The sequence below is a fragment of the Eretmochelys imbricata genome, chromosome 26, assembly GCF_965152235.1.
Source record: "Eretmochelys imbricata isolate rEreImb1 chromosome 26, rEreImb1.hap1, whole genome shotgun sequence".
Lineage (NCBI taxonomy): Eukaryota > Metazoa > Chordata > Testudines > Cheloniidae > Eretmochelys > Eretmochelys imbricata.
The window spans coordinates 973,450-986,861 of record NC_135597.1 but is presented as its reverse complement, the minus strand read 5'-3'; the positions used below and the strand labels follow the sequence as shown (position 1 = coordinate 986,861).

At 43.1% G+C, this 13,412-nt stretch overlaps 1 protein-coding gene across 1 annotated transcript in view; it reads right to left on the bottom strand.

Annotated features, from left to right (window-relative positions):
* Window positions 1-13,412, bottom strand: part of ZMAT4 (zinc finger matrin-type 4) — a 125,406-nt gene that overhangs the window by 39,253 nt on the left and 72,741 nt on the right. The window contains exon 4 of the mRNA XM_077805897.1: window positions 7,573-7,800. Coding sequence (XP_077662023.1) covers window positions 7,573-7,800 — 228 coding nt within the window. The remainder of the gene's footprint in view (window positions 1-7,572; window positions 7,801-13,412) is intronic.

The following is a 13,412-nucleotide window of genomic DNA, read 5'->3' as shown; positions in this document are numbered from 1 at the left end:
ATTTTGTAGAACAAACAGTCTTAAATCCCTTCCATCTGCATCAGGACAGGGCATTAACGCTGATGCCGAATTTGCATCTCTGAAGAAGGAGCCAGATAAAGTGAATGTGGCCCATCAGCCAGACATGTAACTATTTAGAAGTCGAAGTAAATGATGTATATATCCCTAAAACCCAGTGAAAGATTCTGCACTTTCCTTTTAGGAAGTAGGACATGAGCTCTTTAGTTTCCACAGAACATTAGGCGTTTTCAATCAAGCCACACAAAGAGCCTTGGAGAGTTGCATAAGTCTAACCTGACACAGCTTTTCCTTATTAGATGCAGAAGTGCAGACACAGGAGTGGAAGGGTGCTTTTCCCTATCTGCGCTGCCAGCACTCTTCAGAGGATTTGTCTGATGGCTTTTAGTCACAGATACTGTACTAGGCTGACAGCCTCAAGTATCTAAATAGAATAAATCACTTGGCTTCACTTCTCCTTGCCGAGGGGAAACTGTGAGTCCATGAGGCTCTCACTTCCTACTGGCGGGGCTGAAGAGACAGGGCTGGTTACGTACCTGCAACCTAGATTCAGAGCTATCCTTCTGCCTCCAAAAGTTTCTTTGAACTTCTCAAACAGGGACTTCATCCTGGGACAAAGGCTAGAGTCCTGGCAGACAAGACCGCCTAGACTGCCACCCACCGGCATGGACAACCAGCAGCTAAGAAATCCTCATGAGCAAGAGCAGGGAGAGCGCCACAACAGCAGGGTGGATTTGTCTCCAAAGGGCTCAGGCCATCACCAGCATTCTTTTGCCAGCTTCACACTCTGAGGGCAGTACTATCCCGCACCGCGGCACAATGCAGTATCTGCTGAGTCACTGATCCAAACACAGCTGTTTTGCTGCCTTTGCCACTATCTGTAGCAGCTCCGACATGTTATTCCTAGGAAGGACATTGCAGTCCCTGCAGTGCTGCTTTGCACTCACTGGACTGTTATGCATTCAGTGTAATTTCTGCAAAGACTGGGTGATTTTATGACCAGTAGCTCAACACTTATCACTTATGCATAGTAGGATCTCAGCTGTAAAATCTCATGTGTCAGGGCATAAACTGATCACTGCAGGGGTCAGGAAGGAGTCCTTTTTCCCCAAGTATAGCAACACTCAGCTGGTCCAGGGAATTATGGAGAGTGACAGATAACTCAGGTGTCTAAATACAGAATAGGTACAATTTTCAAAAGCCCCTAAATGACTTCGGAGGCCATCTCCCTCTGAAGCATGAAGTGTTTGCCACTTCCACAGGCAAAATATGAAACTTAGCAGGCAGGTCAGTGATCTGATCCAGTATGGAAAGTCCTACATTCCAGCGATTTTACAGAGCTGGGGATGTCCGTAGAAAGAGTGGGGTTATAATCAAGAATGGGCCTTTTTTCTATCCATGCATACATATATACATGCATGCCTGCAGCCCTTCTTTTCATGTTCTAGAGCGTGAGGTCTGAGAAGGGAATTTATAAACAATTCTCCTCTTTTGAAAGAGGACTTTGTTAATACAACACCAGTGGAGAAAACATGTTATAAGTGGATTCTGACATTTTCAGCAACAAAAGATTAATCTAGTTTACTAGGATGGCTGTTGTTGGCTTAATTGCTAGCAGTATCTGGTACACCTGGTTGGGAATTTTTTATCAAAATATTTTTTTCATCAAAAATGCTGATTCTCTTGCAAGAAAGTGTTGGTTTTGATGAATTTTCTGTTTTGAAACGTTTTTGAAATGAAACATTTGAAATTGTTGAAACATCCCATTTCAACATTTTCAAAAAGGAAAAATATGTTTTTCAGGTGAAAATGACTGTTTAGAAATTAAGTTAAATTTAATTTATACTTAAATTTAAAAAGCTCAAAATCTAAAAAAAAATGTTTTAAAATTACTGTTTGGATTGATCCAATCTAAAGTTTTTCTGGATTTTCAGTTTGTGAAAATTTTGAGATTGACCTTTTGTCCCAAATTGGGACAGGAAACATTTAAAATTCTGAAAATTCTTGTAGTATGAGAAAACAAACAATCTCTGCAGTACTATGTGGATATTGGGGATAGCAAGGCCCAACAGGGATACTAGAAGGGAGCAAATTTTAATTCTCTAAATTTCCGTCCTGGACTTCGGAAGAGAAAAACATTCTGCCTCATTTTTATTTCAAACTTGTGTGTGAGCTATGGGCATTTCCAAAAAGTGGCTGTGAAATCCCTGGACTCTTCGCAGCTATTCCACTTCACTGAACGCAGCACAAGAAGCTGCAAATGTAAACAGGGCCGAGAGCTCTTGCTGAAGTCCACCCTGCGAGTTATGCAGGAATTAAACTCTGTGCTTGTTCTGGACAGGGACTGACAAATTGGGACAAAACACCTGCCCCTGGCAAACATCAAGCAACATACAAACAATTGCCAAATTCTAATTTATTATGGGCACCATTTCCTCCTGCAGGAGAGACATGTGACCACAAAACTAACTGCACCTAGCCATGTAACTACTGTGACAGGGTCGGGTCAGATGGCTATAGGAGAGTAATAGAAGGCAGATATATTAGCCCCAGGCTAAGTAGGTCCCTTTTCCCTGGGTAAGGTAACAGGGAAGGTTCCAGAACAATCACAAACCTTCTGGAGACAATTAAGACAGGCTGATTAGAACACCTGCAGCCAATCAAGAAGCTGCTAGAGTCAATTAAGGCAGGCTAATCATGGCACCTGGGTTTTAAAAAGGAGCTCACTTCAGTTTGTGCTGTGCGTGTGAGGAGCTGGGAGCAAGAGGCACTAGGAGCTGGGAGCGAGAACGCGGACTGTTGGAGGACTGAGGTGTACAAGCATTATCAGACACCAGGCGGAAGGTCCTATGGTGAGGATAAAGAAGGTGTTGGGAGGAGGCCATGGGGAAGTAGCCCAGGGAGTTGTAGCTGTCGCACAGCTGTTCCAGGAGGCACTCTAGACAGCTGCATTGCACAGGGCCCTGGGCTGGAACCCGGAGTAGTGGGCGGGCCCGGGTTCCCCCCAAATCCTCCCAACTCCTGGTCAGACACAGGAGGAGTCGACCTGGACTGTGGGTTCAGAAAAACGGCCAAGCTGAGGGCTGCTGTGAAGCTCCAAGGCGAGCAAATCTGCCGATAAGCGCAAGACCCACCAAGGCAGAGCAGGAACTTTGTCACACTACCCAGCAAGTAGGTGAAGGTGGGAGGACAAATGCAATAACTCAGGTGTCTAAATACAAAATAGGTACAATTTTCAAAAGCCCCTAAATGATTTCGGAGGCCAAGACTCGCTGAAAGTTACTAGGACTAGGGATCCTAAGGCGCTAAGTCACTTTTGAAATTGGGGATTTAGGTGATTAAATAACTTAGGTGCTTTTGAAAAACTGATTCATTGTATTAATAAAGGTAATTCTGATGTATTAATAATATTAATTTTGTTTGTTACACAACAATTAACTGTAGATGATACAAAGTTAGAATCTGGATTCACACCCAATCTCCCCAAAGCTCAAGGAGATCTGAGGTTTTGATTCAAGAGCAGCTCCAACCAAAACAGAACGCAGACTTACTGGAATGGGCTTGAGTCTCAATTTCTCTGAATGAGCCTAAATCAGGAATAATTCCACGGAAGCTAAATTACACTGGCATTAATACGGTTTTAAGATCAGAACCAAGCTCTGTTTCCTTTTCCAATAACTCCTAAAATCAACCAATCTGTTCTGATTGTGATGTGGATTCAAATGATGTTCTGCAATTATAATACCGGCTAAACAGATCTGTTCCCCACTGGATTGAGTCTATAAATGGAAATCACAGACAGGAACTGAAAGTTATGATTAGCAAATGAGGAATTTCTGTTTGTGGTTAGACCCTTTGGGTGTTATGATCATATGTCACGTTTATCAAATAGTATGTCAAGCCTCTGACATGTAGAAAATGATGTGAAATCACTTGAAATTACATGATTGCTGAATGCCTGAGAGAATAATGAATAGTGAATAACATGCCTCATGTGTGAGCAGCCACTAATGTTAAACAAATGTCATCTCTTTTCCGTTCAGAAGATTGTGAAATACTAATTTCACAAGAGAAAGAATTGCAACAAAAACTATGTTTAATAGCAATAACAGTGCAATTTTACCCAACCAAAATAAGGGAATTAAACAGTAAAATGACGATGTTACTGGAGGAGGCTTGGAGCAGGGTCTTATCCTAAGAGTGCATAGGCTTTGCTTAACAGCATGGTCCTGACTGCACACATTTTTTAGATGAAATCTCTGATAACATTTCTGTTAGCAGATTGCTAGAAGATGGCCAGAGGTGGGCAGATTGACTTTGATGGTATATGGAAGTTTACGTCAATATTGGACCAGATTCTCCTGGCCAGCTATGCTATGCTCAGTGCAAGTCCAGAGAAATGAGCAAAGCACTGCTCCCCACTCTCGGAGAGAACGGACACCAGCCCAATCCCAAAATCCAGGTGGAGCAGCCTTTAGCCCACTCTAACATACACCAGGTAGAAGTGGGAGGAGTCACCTGGATTGAAGAATGGGCCAATAATATCCCCTTTTCTCCTGCACCAGGAGCCAGCAAAGGGCTGGTGGAGTAGCTACCACAATGGCCCTGTACTTCTGGAGCCTTCTCTGAGGCAGGGGAATCCTTCTGGGGCCACTGAAGCTGCAGAACTGGGTCCATTAGCTGTACATTCAGGAGAGGCATGGCATTTTCTCCTCCAAAATGAAAAGTTTGATCACTGAAAATAGGAAAAAGTACCCCTCAAAATGTCAAATACTAGCAGCAAGGTGCCCTCTCTTCCTCTCTCACAGAAGTCTGCGTGCATCTGTGTATACACATTTATGTTTCCTTCTCTCCTATAAATTGCACTGTCCATTAATGCATGATTTACTGATACTAGATTATCTGCAAATCCAAAATATGTCATGGAGTTCAGAACAGCAGAACATTTTCAGAAACACAGTATGGACCAGTAGGTACCTTAAACGCCTTCATTTCTAACTCCCCTAGACAATAACTACGTGAATAAAACATTCCACAATTGATTTATTTACTGCTACTAATGTTCCCATCCACACATGAGTTCAGCATAGTTCAAGGTAGTAAGCACTTCCATATTACTGTCCCAGTTTATTCTTCACTGCATATGTTCAGCAGGGGGCAGTGAGTCAGCCAATGAATCATATTTATGGTATTGTGAGCCACACTGGCTCTCCCTGTGTAGCACACAAAGAATCTGAGAAAGCAGAGGTTTTATTTGAAGCTTAGAAATTCATAATCTACAGTATGTCTATTAGTAATTGAAGGGAGATTTTTAAATGTGTTAGTCTCTAAGGTGCCACAAGTACTCCTTTTCTTTTTGCGAATACAGACTAACACGGCTGCTACTCTGAAACCTGAAGGGAGATAGTAATTTCCTTCAAAAGGAACAAAACTGAAAATGATATGGAATGTCCTGCTGCGAAACCAAATCCCTGCACTGGTTTGAAAATCTCAACTAGTACCTCTTCCTTTGTCTATTTCAATTAATTATTCCTGTAGACACATATTGGGCCATATTACATCAAAATGAAACTTGTGCCTTAAAAGGAGCTCCATAGTTTTCCCTTTTTAGGCATTTTCACACTTTAATGATACAGTCTTCTCAGCATTTGGGCCACATCCTCCATTGGGGTAAATTGGCACAGCTCTATTAAATGAAGCTACACTGATTTACACCAACAGAGAATCTGAGTCAAACTCTCATACATATTTATGCAGAGTATTTATCAAGCACAGGACAGTGAAAGGAGGATCAGAGACACTTGTTGTCTTTCATAACCAATTATAGTTAAGCCCTGAGCATATCGCTACTAAGCAAGAATTTCCAGGTGAGGCTCACACCTTTGACTGATGCAAAGGTAAGACTCAAGGTCAATGTTGAGAGCTAATAGCCTTACATGGGCTGCTGAGCAAGTCGCTTTCAGTTACCAAATGGGGACAGCCCTTTTGTCTTTTATTTAAAAGACAGGCCATTCAAACACTAAAGAATTTAGAGGTCAAGTCATTAAGATGTGTATTTCTGTAAGTGCTGAAGTGCTGATAACTCAGGCTGAGGCAGCAAACAACATTTGCTCTCTAAGCAAACATCAGACATAAAAGAGACAGGTTGTGACTTGTCTCCTTTGGTGCCCTGACATGGTCTGATGCTGTGCATGCTGTTTAAGCAAGTGGAGCAGGGTCAAGGAAAGTCCATTAGCTGATCATACAGACAGGTTTCAGAGTAACAGCCGTGTTAGTCTGTCTTTGCAAAAAGAAAAGGAGGACTTGTGGCACCTTAGAGACTAACCAATTTATTTGAGCATGAGCTTTCGTGAGCTACAGCTCACTTCATCCAGCTCACGAAAGCTCATGCTCAAATAAATTGGTTAGTCTCTAAGGTGCCACAAGTCCTCCTTTTCTTTGATCATACAGAGTTGCCTAGCATACCTTCTGAGAGAAGGCAAGAAACCTCCACAAAACAGTCACAACACATCGAATGTGATACGTGTTATGCTCATTTTACAAATGCCTCAATGGAGGCACAGGACGTCCTTTGCCCAAGGCTACACAGCAAGTCAGTGGCAGAAATGGGAATAGACCCCTGGAGTCCAACTCCCAGTCACACTGCACCAAGTACTAGACTATCGTTCTCTCTGTAACGTGGCTCCTAGAAGAGCGATCCTGTGTTTGCCAGGGAATTGCGACATGCACTGACCTCTAAGATCCTCCTTCTTTGAAAGAGGAACAAGATATCCTAAAGGACCAACTTCTGAATGATGCTGCTATGACTGCAGAGTGTTATCCCACAGAAAGGTATGCAGGTTGTCACCCTATTTGCCTTATCGACCACAAAAACAAGAAAAAGGAAGGCTCCTTATAACCTAAATGAAATAATGTATATACTTGTTACTGTGTTTTTGAATATTGTCTCAGGGGTTGTGGTTTTAAAGGTGTAACTGAGCCTGGTGGAAGGCCTGAGTTAATGTTTTACAATTTTTAAAAATTAGTATTCATCTTACTGAGCTGTGCTGATTTTAAAACATGTATTTTACTGTATTGTGTGCTATGCCTTAAGGCTCAGACACTACATTAATAAATGGTTTCAGAGTAGCAGCCGTGTTAGTCTGTATCCGCAAAAAGAAAAGGAGTACTTGTGGCACCTTAGAGACTAACTAATTTATTTGAGCATAAGCTTTCGTGAGCTACAGCCCACTTCATCGGATGCATGCATGTATCTCACGAAAGCTTATGCTCAAATAAATTGGTTAGTCTCTAAGGTGCCACAAGTACTCCTTGTTCTTTTTACATTAATAAACTATCCTAGAAAAAGGAAAGTCATGAAGAGCTGCATATGAGCAGCATGAGCCAAACACTGCATCCTTTTCTTCTATAACCAGACAACTGGAATCTGCTAACTGCTAAGAGAAATGACTAAGGTGAACAGAGAGACACTAGGCTGCAAACACATTACAACCTACAGAGGATGAATCTTCCTTCTCAAAGCACAGATTCTTTATGTTCAAGACAGGCTCTTACCTTTCAACTCTCCTAGATCCAAGGTCTTCCCTAGTTGTTCTAATAAGTCGGCCCTGGCTGCGTTCTTTTTGTGCTTTTTGCCATCATAATGTTGTTGTGCCATCATGGGGTTATTGAACCAGGCTGCACAGAGCTGGCAGTACCTGTCTGAGTCTCTTCTTTGGTGAGGTGAAGACACCACAGGAGAACTATCCGCATGCGGCTGCTTTAGTGAACTCAGAGTGGTTTCTGTAAAAGAAAACAATCAGACATGGAGTCTTCCCAGCCCAACCACTGTTCATACCACACCAGAACCTTGAATAGACAGTCCCCACGTTTGACACAAAGAAGAATTAGCAGCGGTCAGCACCTTCCATTGCAAAGACTGCTGCTCTACATATTTTGAATGGTATGGCTTAGAAATCTACCATCTCCCTTAAAACAGAAATGTTAGTGTGCTTAGGTAGCATGAAACTATTCCTCAATTATTTGCATTTACACCAGCTGAGGAAGTAAAGCTTCTTTTAGTTATAGTTACATGCTTTATTATTAAACTTTACCTGTTAACATTTTCATTTTAAAACTGCTACTTATAATATAAACATACTGGTGAAGAATAATCAAAAATAGTAATCAAAGAGCATAACCTTATGTATGGACATTACATGTATAAAACCAAACATTTCTCAGAGTAGGAAAACTGTTAGATTTATAATCATCTGAACATTCTTGTTTTCAGTTTGTTTGTTTTTAGAAAAGAATAGGAAAAAAAACAGAAGAATTTTAAAATGCCACAGATAAAGGCTGTATTCAGTAGTCAATCCCCTCACTCAAATATCTTAATACACTATTAATAGGTGCCACCAACATGTAAACCTTCTGGTTTAGCCCCTCAGTCCTCTTCAAAGTCGCCAGAAGGCTCTAGCAGTCTACTTTTTAAAAAGTGATCCTGATTCAAAAGGTTTTAAAAGAAAAATGGATCATTAGTCATAATGCAAAACAAGAGCCACATGTGTTTGCTGTGATCTCTCTGCTGAATATAGTACAGCTGATAAAAGAAAAATTAATTTATAATAAAAAGGTAAAAATTGTGATGCTATTGGAATACCAGAATACACACTTATTAGTACTTAATTGGCACACCTAGCTCATGTGGTTTTCCATTTTTAGATTTTAAATAAAATGTTTAATATCAAAATAATTACTTAAAACTATGCTTTCAGGAAATATGCTTCTTGGGATAAGAGTAGGAAAATTTGCACTCTAAAAATCAGTTTGAGAGCTCTTCTGATCCAAAGGTTTCACCGCTATTGTAGCTCAGCTCTAATGAAATTGCAGCTGGAGGGACTGACAAAGTGATGAAAGAACTTCATTATTTGATTCTGCAAAGTTCCTCAGTGAGCAAAATAACGATAGATTTAGGCACATAATTATGACCTGAACCCTCTGTGATCTCCCCCATGGTTCAAGAGTGTTAATACAAGTTACAAATCTTCAGCTGACCGGTATATGAAAGGATCTCTATTAGCTTTCATTAAGGAAATTGTATCTTGCCTCTAATGTCACTTATGACCTTATCAATTTTCAGGGTTTTTGTAAGAGTCTATTGTTTTTTATTGGCAATGGCAAAGCTATTGGATTTTCATTGCCTGAATTACAGTTGGTTCTGAAACATAGTTCTCCTACTTCCTAAGCCCTGATCGGGGAACCATTTAGGAAGAGAAAAATATCCTAGACGGATACCTCATATGTGCTGGCAAGATTGATACACTACAGAGTATTAACAAAATGAGCTCCTTTGGGTATTAGTTAACAAAATTATTATATAATTGACTCTTCTGTGGAGACATTTATTCTCCTCTTTGTATTGGCTAATGGACTTTCCACTTACCCTGGTTGAATTTATTTCATTCCACAAAGTGACGGTGTTGTCTATTCACTGTATAGCTATTGGTTTGAGAGTAGCAGCCATGTTAGTCTGTATCCGCAAAAAGAAAAGGAGGACTTGTGGCACCTTAGAGACTAACCAATTTATTTGAGCATAAGCTTTCGTGAGCTACAGCTGACTTCATCAGATGCTTTATCAGAGCTGTAGCTCACAAAAGCTTATGCTCAAATAAATTTGTTAGTCTCTAAGGTGCCACAAGTCCTCCTTTTCTTTTTGTATAGCTGTTGTTTCACTGGTATAGTTAGAAACAAAAAGAAGAGTAGTTCTGCTAAATAAGACTGTCTCCCGTTCCCACATCCATTGCTTGCCTTAGACTGTATGCCCTTTGGGGCAAAGTCCGTGTGCTTGAAGACTGCCTAGCACAATGGAGCCCTAATCCTGACTGCGGCTTTTAGGTGCTTCTCCAGTACAAATAATAAATAGGAACCCTAGCTACCCTTACTCTCAAGCTAATGCAGCTCACTGATTTCACTCTGTGTTGTTATTGTTCCTTCCCCACATTTTATCCATTCACACTGCCACTGAGCGAGGGACTGTGTGCTGGGGGCTCAGAGAGGGACTTGGGACTGGCTGGGGTAAATCCACCCCAACCCTACTCCGGGTGGGCTGTGAAGGAGTCTGCAGCCCAGAGCAGCCTCCTAATGGGGAGCTGCCGGCAGGGCCACTTGTTTGGCACAACAGCCCCAAGCAAATTCCCCAATTCTCTGCTGGGGCGGGAGCCCACGTCATTGGGGAGAGCTCTGGGCGCTCTAGGGAGAAATCCTGAGGTAAAATCCTGGGGCAAGGCAGCCTCTGCCTCAAGCACCATCTTGGAACAGGCTGTGCCACAACAGGGCGCCTGCCTCATGCCCTCTTCACTCACCCATGAAAAGGAGCACGGTCTCGCTGTAGCAAACGCAAAGCCTTTTATTCACATGATACGCCACAGTCTGCGGATGCCTCCTGCTAAACACACTTCCTCCCAGAGCCAAACAAGGTTACAGCAGCTCCTCACTCCCACGCCAAGGTCACCATTCCCGGGTCACCCACCCGAGAGCCATTAGCCAGCTCTTTCTGAGCCAGGTCCAGGGCCCCTCTCCAGGCCCCCACCCTGATCGTGCCAAGACCCACTTCTCTCCCACAAGCGTTCTCCAGTAGCCCCAGTCAGGTCTCCTCACCTAGGAGTCCTCCTACCTGTCCCACTGTCTATTCAGGACCACAGCCTTCCATTGCTGAAAGGGGGCACCCTGGCCACCCTGCCTGAGAGTCCTAGCTCTGCTCCTAGGATCCTCCTGCCTCCTCAACTCCCCTTGCTTCCGGGCCCAGCTTACGCTGACCAGGCTGGTCCTTTCCCGGTTTCCTGGGAGCCTCTGCACAAGCCTTCCTCACTCCCCACAACTTGGCAGGATTCCCCAGCTCCAGCCAGCCCTCCCAACACCTTTCCACAGAAAACATCATGAGCAGTTCGGTTACTGAGTACCTTCAGCTTTTGTCCCTTCAGCAGCTCTCTGCTGTCCTCCCTCTCTCGCCCTGTTCTCAGACAACTCTCACCCACCCCTTCCTGCAGCGCTCGGTCTCTCCTTTATATGGCCCAGCTGCCTTCTCTGAAGCACATTTGGGAGGCAGCTAATCAGCCACAGATGCACCAGACCCTGCTCCCACTTAAAGGGGTCAGTCACCCTGTGACAGGGACACATCCTCTCCACAGCCACACAGGGAGCTGATGGGCCAGTCTGCCAGCTCCTGTCTCAACAACGCCCCAGAGCAGACAAAGATTCCCTCCCTATTCCTGTGCTGCTCAGACATCTGGTTTGGATGGGAGCCGGCTGAGAGGGACCATGCAGAGAGACCCTCAGAATCCATGTCTCACCCTTCAAAGTCCTTCACTTTCGAGTGGTTTGGCTAAGACCACATAAGGAAATAGTGTCACACCCACACCTACTCACCCACCCACCACTGGGTTACAATCACAGAGCTTGGCAAACACAGAGAGCTTCATACATGGCTTCGTGTCAGTCACGGAGCAAAGCCTTTGGATACGACAGCCCGAGTGTCCCCCTCCGACCACATCCCATCACATGCTGCTCTTTTATTTGCGTCTCTAATAATGGTGTTAGAAGCAGGAAAGCTGTCCGAGACTGATCTCCATTTCCTGGTCCCTGTCATATGGCTTACTAAGATCACACACCCTCCGTCTCACAGCAGGCGTCAGGGCAGCGGCCACTGACTCCAGTAACTACTGTTAGTGTGTTCTGTCCATCAGCAAGCAGAGGGGGTCACATACACAAGTGTAACTGAACTTTATGACTCTCACTCAGAGGTAAAAAGAAAAGGAGTACTCGTGGCACCTTAGAGACTAACCAGTTTATAGCTCACTTCATCGGATGCATTCCTTTATATGGCCCAGCTGCCTTCTCTGAAGCACATGGAATGCATCCGATGAAGTGAGCTGTAGCTCACAAAAGCTTATGCTCAAATAAATTGGTTAGTCTCTAAGGTGCCACAAGTCCTCCTTTTCTTTTTGCAAATACAGACTAACATGGCTGCTACTCTGAAACCTGTCATTCAGAGGTGAAGTTTTAGTTGCTTCTGGCAGCTCTTCCTAGGCAAGAGCTTTCTGCATGTCACCAGGAGCCTCGTCTTGGTCTCCAATTCAGAGGGTGCAGAATTCTCTGTGCAAAAGCTAATAATTCCCAGCTTTGTAAACACAGTCATGTAGTTAGTTGTTTAATATCCAATATTTATGCCCACCTTCATTTGCATCTAAATTAGCTGAGGGTATGACCTTTCCCAACCCACCCACCCTCATATGCTTTGCATGGACTGGGCACAATATGCCCCCCTAAGCCTTGCTGGAGGCATGCCATACTACACACACTGTACTGTTCTGTACATTTCTTGCTAACTCCGTATATACAGTGCTGAGATGTTTCCAGCTCAGGTCCTAGACACTTTGGTGCTTTCTCCCACAGAAATATAGTATCGAGCTCTGCTCTCTCTTTTGAGCCTCACACAGTTTTTATTATGCAAGTAAAGGACAAAATTACTTCTCCAAAAAAACTCACAAGCAGGAGGCAGCGCTCAGGAGAGGCCAGATGGCATTTTCCTCATAAAATCACTTGTTTCTCAACAAATAAAAGCAATCTGTCTAAAAATTCAGTGCCTTGCATTCCAAAAGGACAAATAAACCTGTATAGGCACTGAACACAATCCAGATAAATGGCAGGAAAACAGTATGTGATCATGTAATTCAAGACTGCATTGTAATGCATACACACAAGAGGGCAGAGTTAAGGCCGCGAAGTGAAGCAATCAAAAATCAGGAAATGGGTTGCCTAATATGCTTAAGATTCTTTTAATGCAATATTTTTGTGTGGAATTTTAATTAAATGAAATGTAACTTTCCTTGTGTATTATTGCCCATACTAATAGTTTACCAGCTCACAATCCTCCCCTACTCTTAATAATCAGTGTCAACTACTGTCCAATGCCTTGAACATAGAATCATAGAACTGGAAGGGACCTCGAGAGATCATCTAGTCCAGTCCCCCGCACTCAAGGCAGGACTAAGTATTATATAGAACATCCCTGACAGGTGTTTGTCCAACCTGCTCTTAAAAATCCCCGATGATGGAGATTCCACCACCTCCCTGGGCAATTTATTCCAGTGCTTAACCACTCTGACAGGAAGTTTTTCCTCATGTCCAACCTAAACCGCCCTTGCTGCAATTTAAGCCCATTGCTTCTTGTCCTGTCCTCAGAGGTTAAGAACAATTCTTCTCTCTCCTCCTTGTAACAACCTTTTATGTACTCTCAGTCTTCTCTTCTCCAGACTAAAGAAACCCAACTTTTTCAATCTTCCCTCATAGGACATGTTTTCTAGGCCTTTAATCATTTTTGTTGCTCTTCTCTGGACTTTTTCCAATTTGTCCAC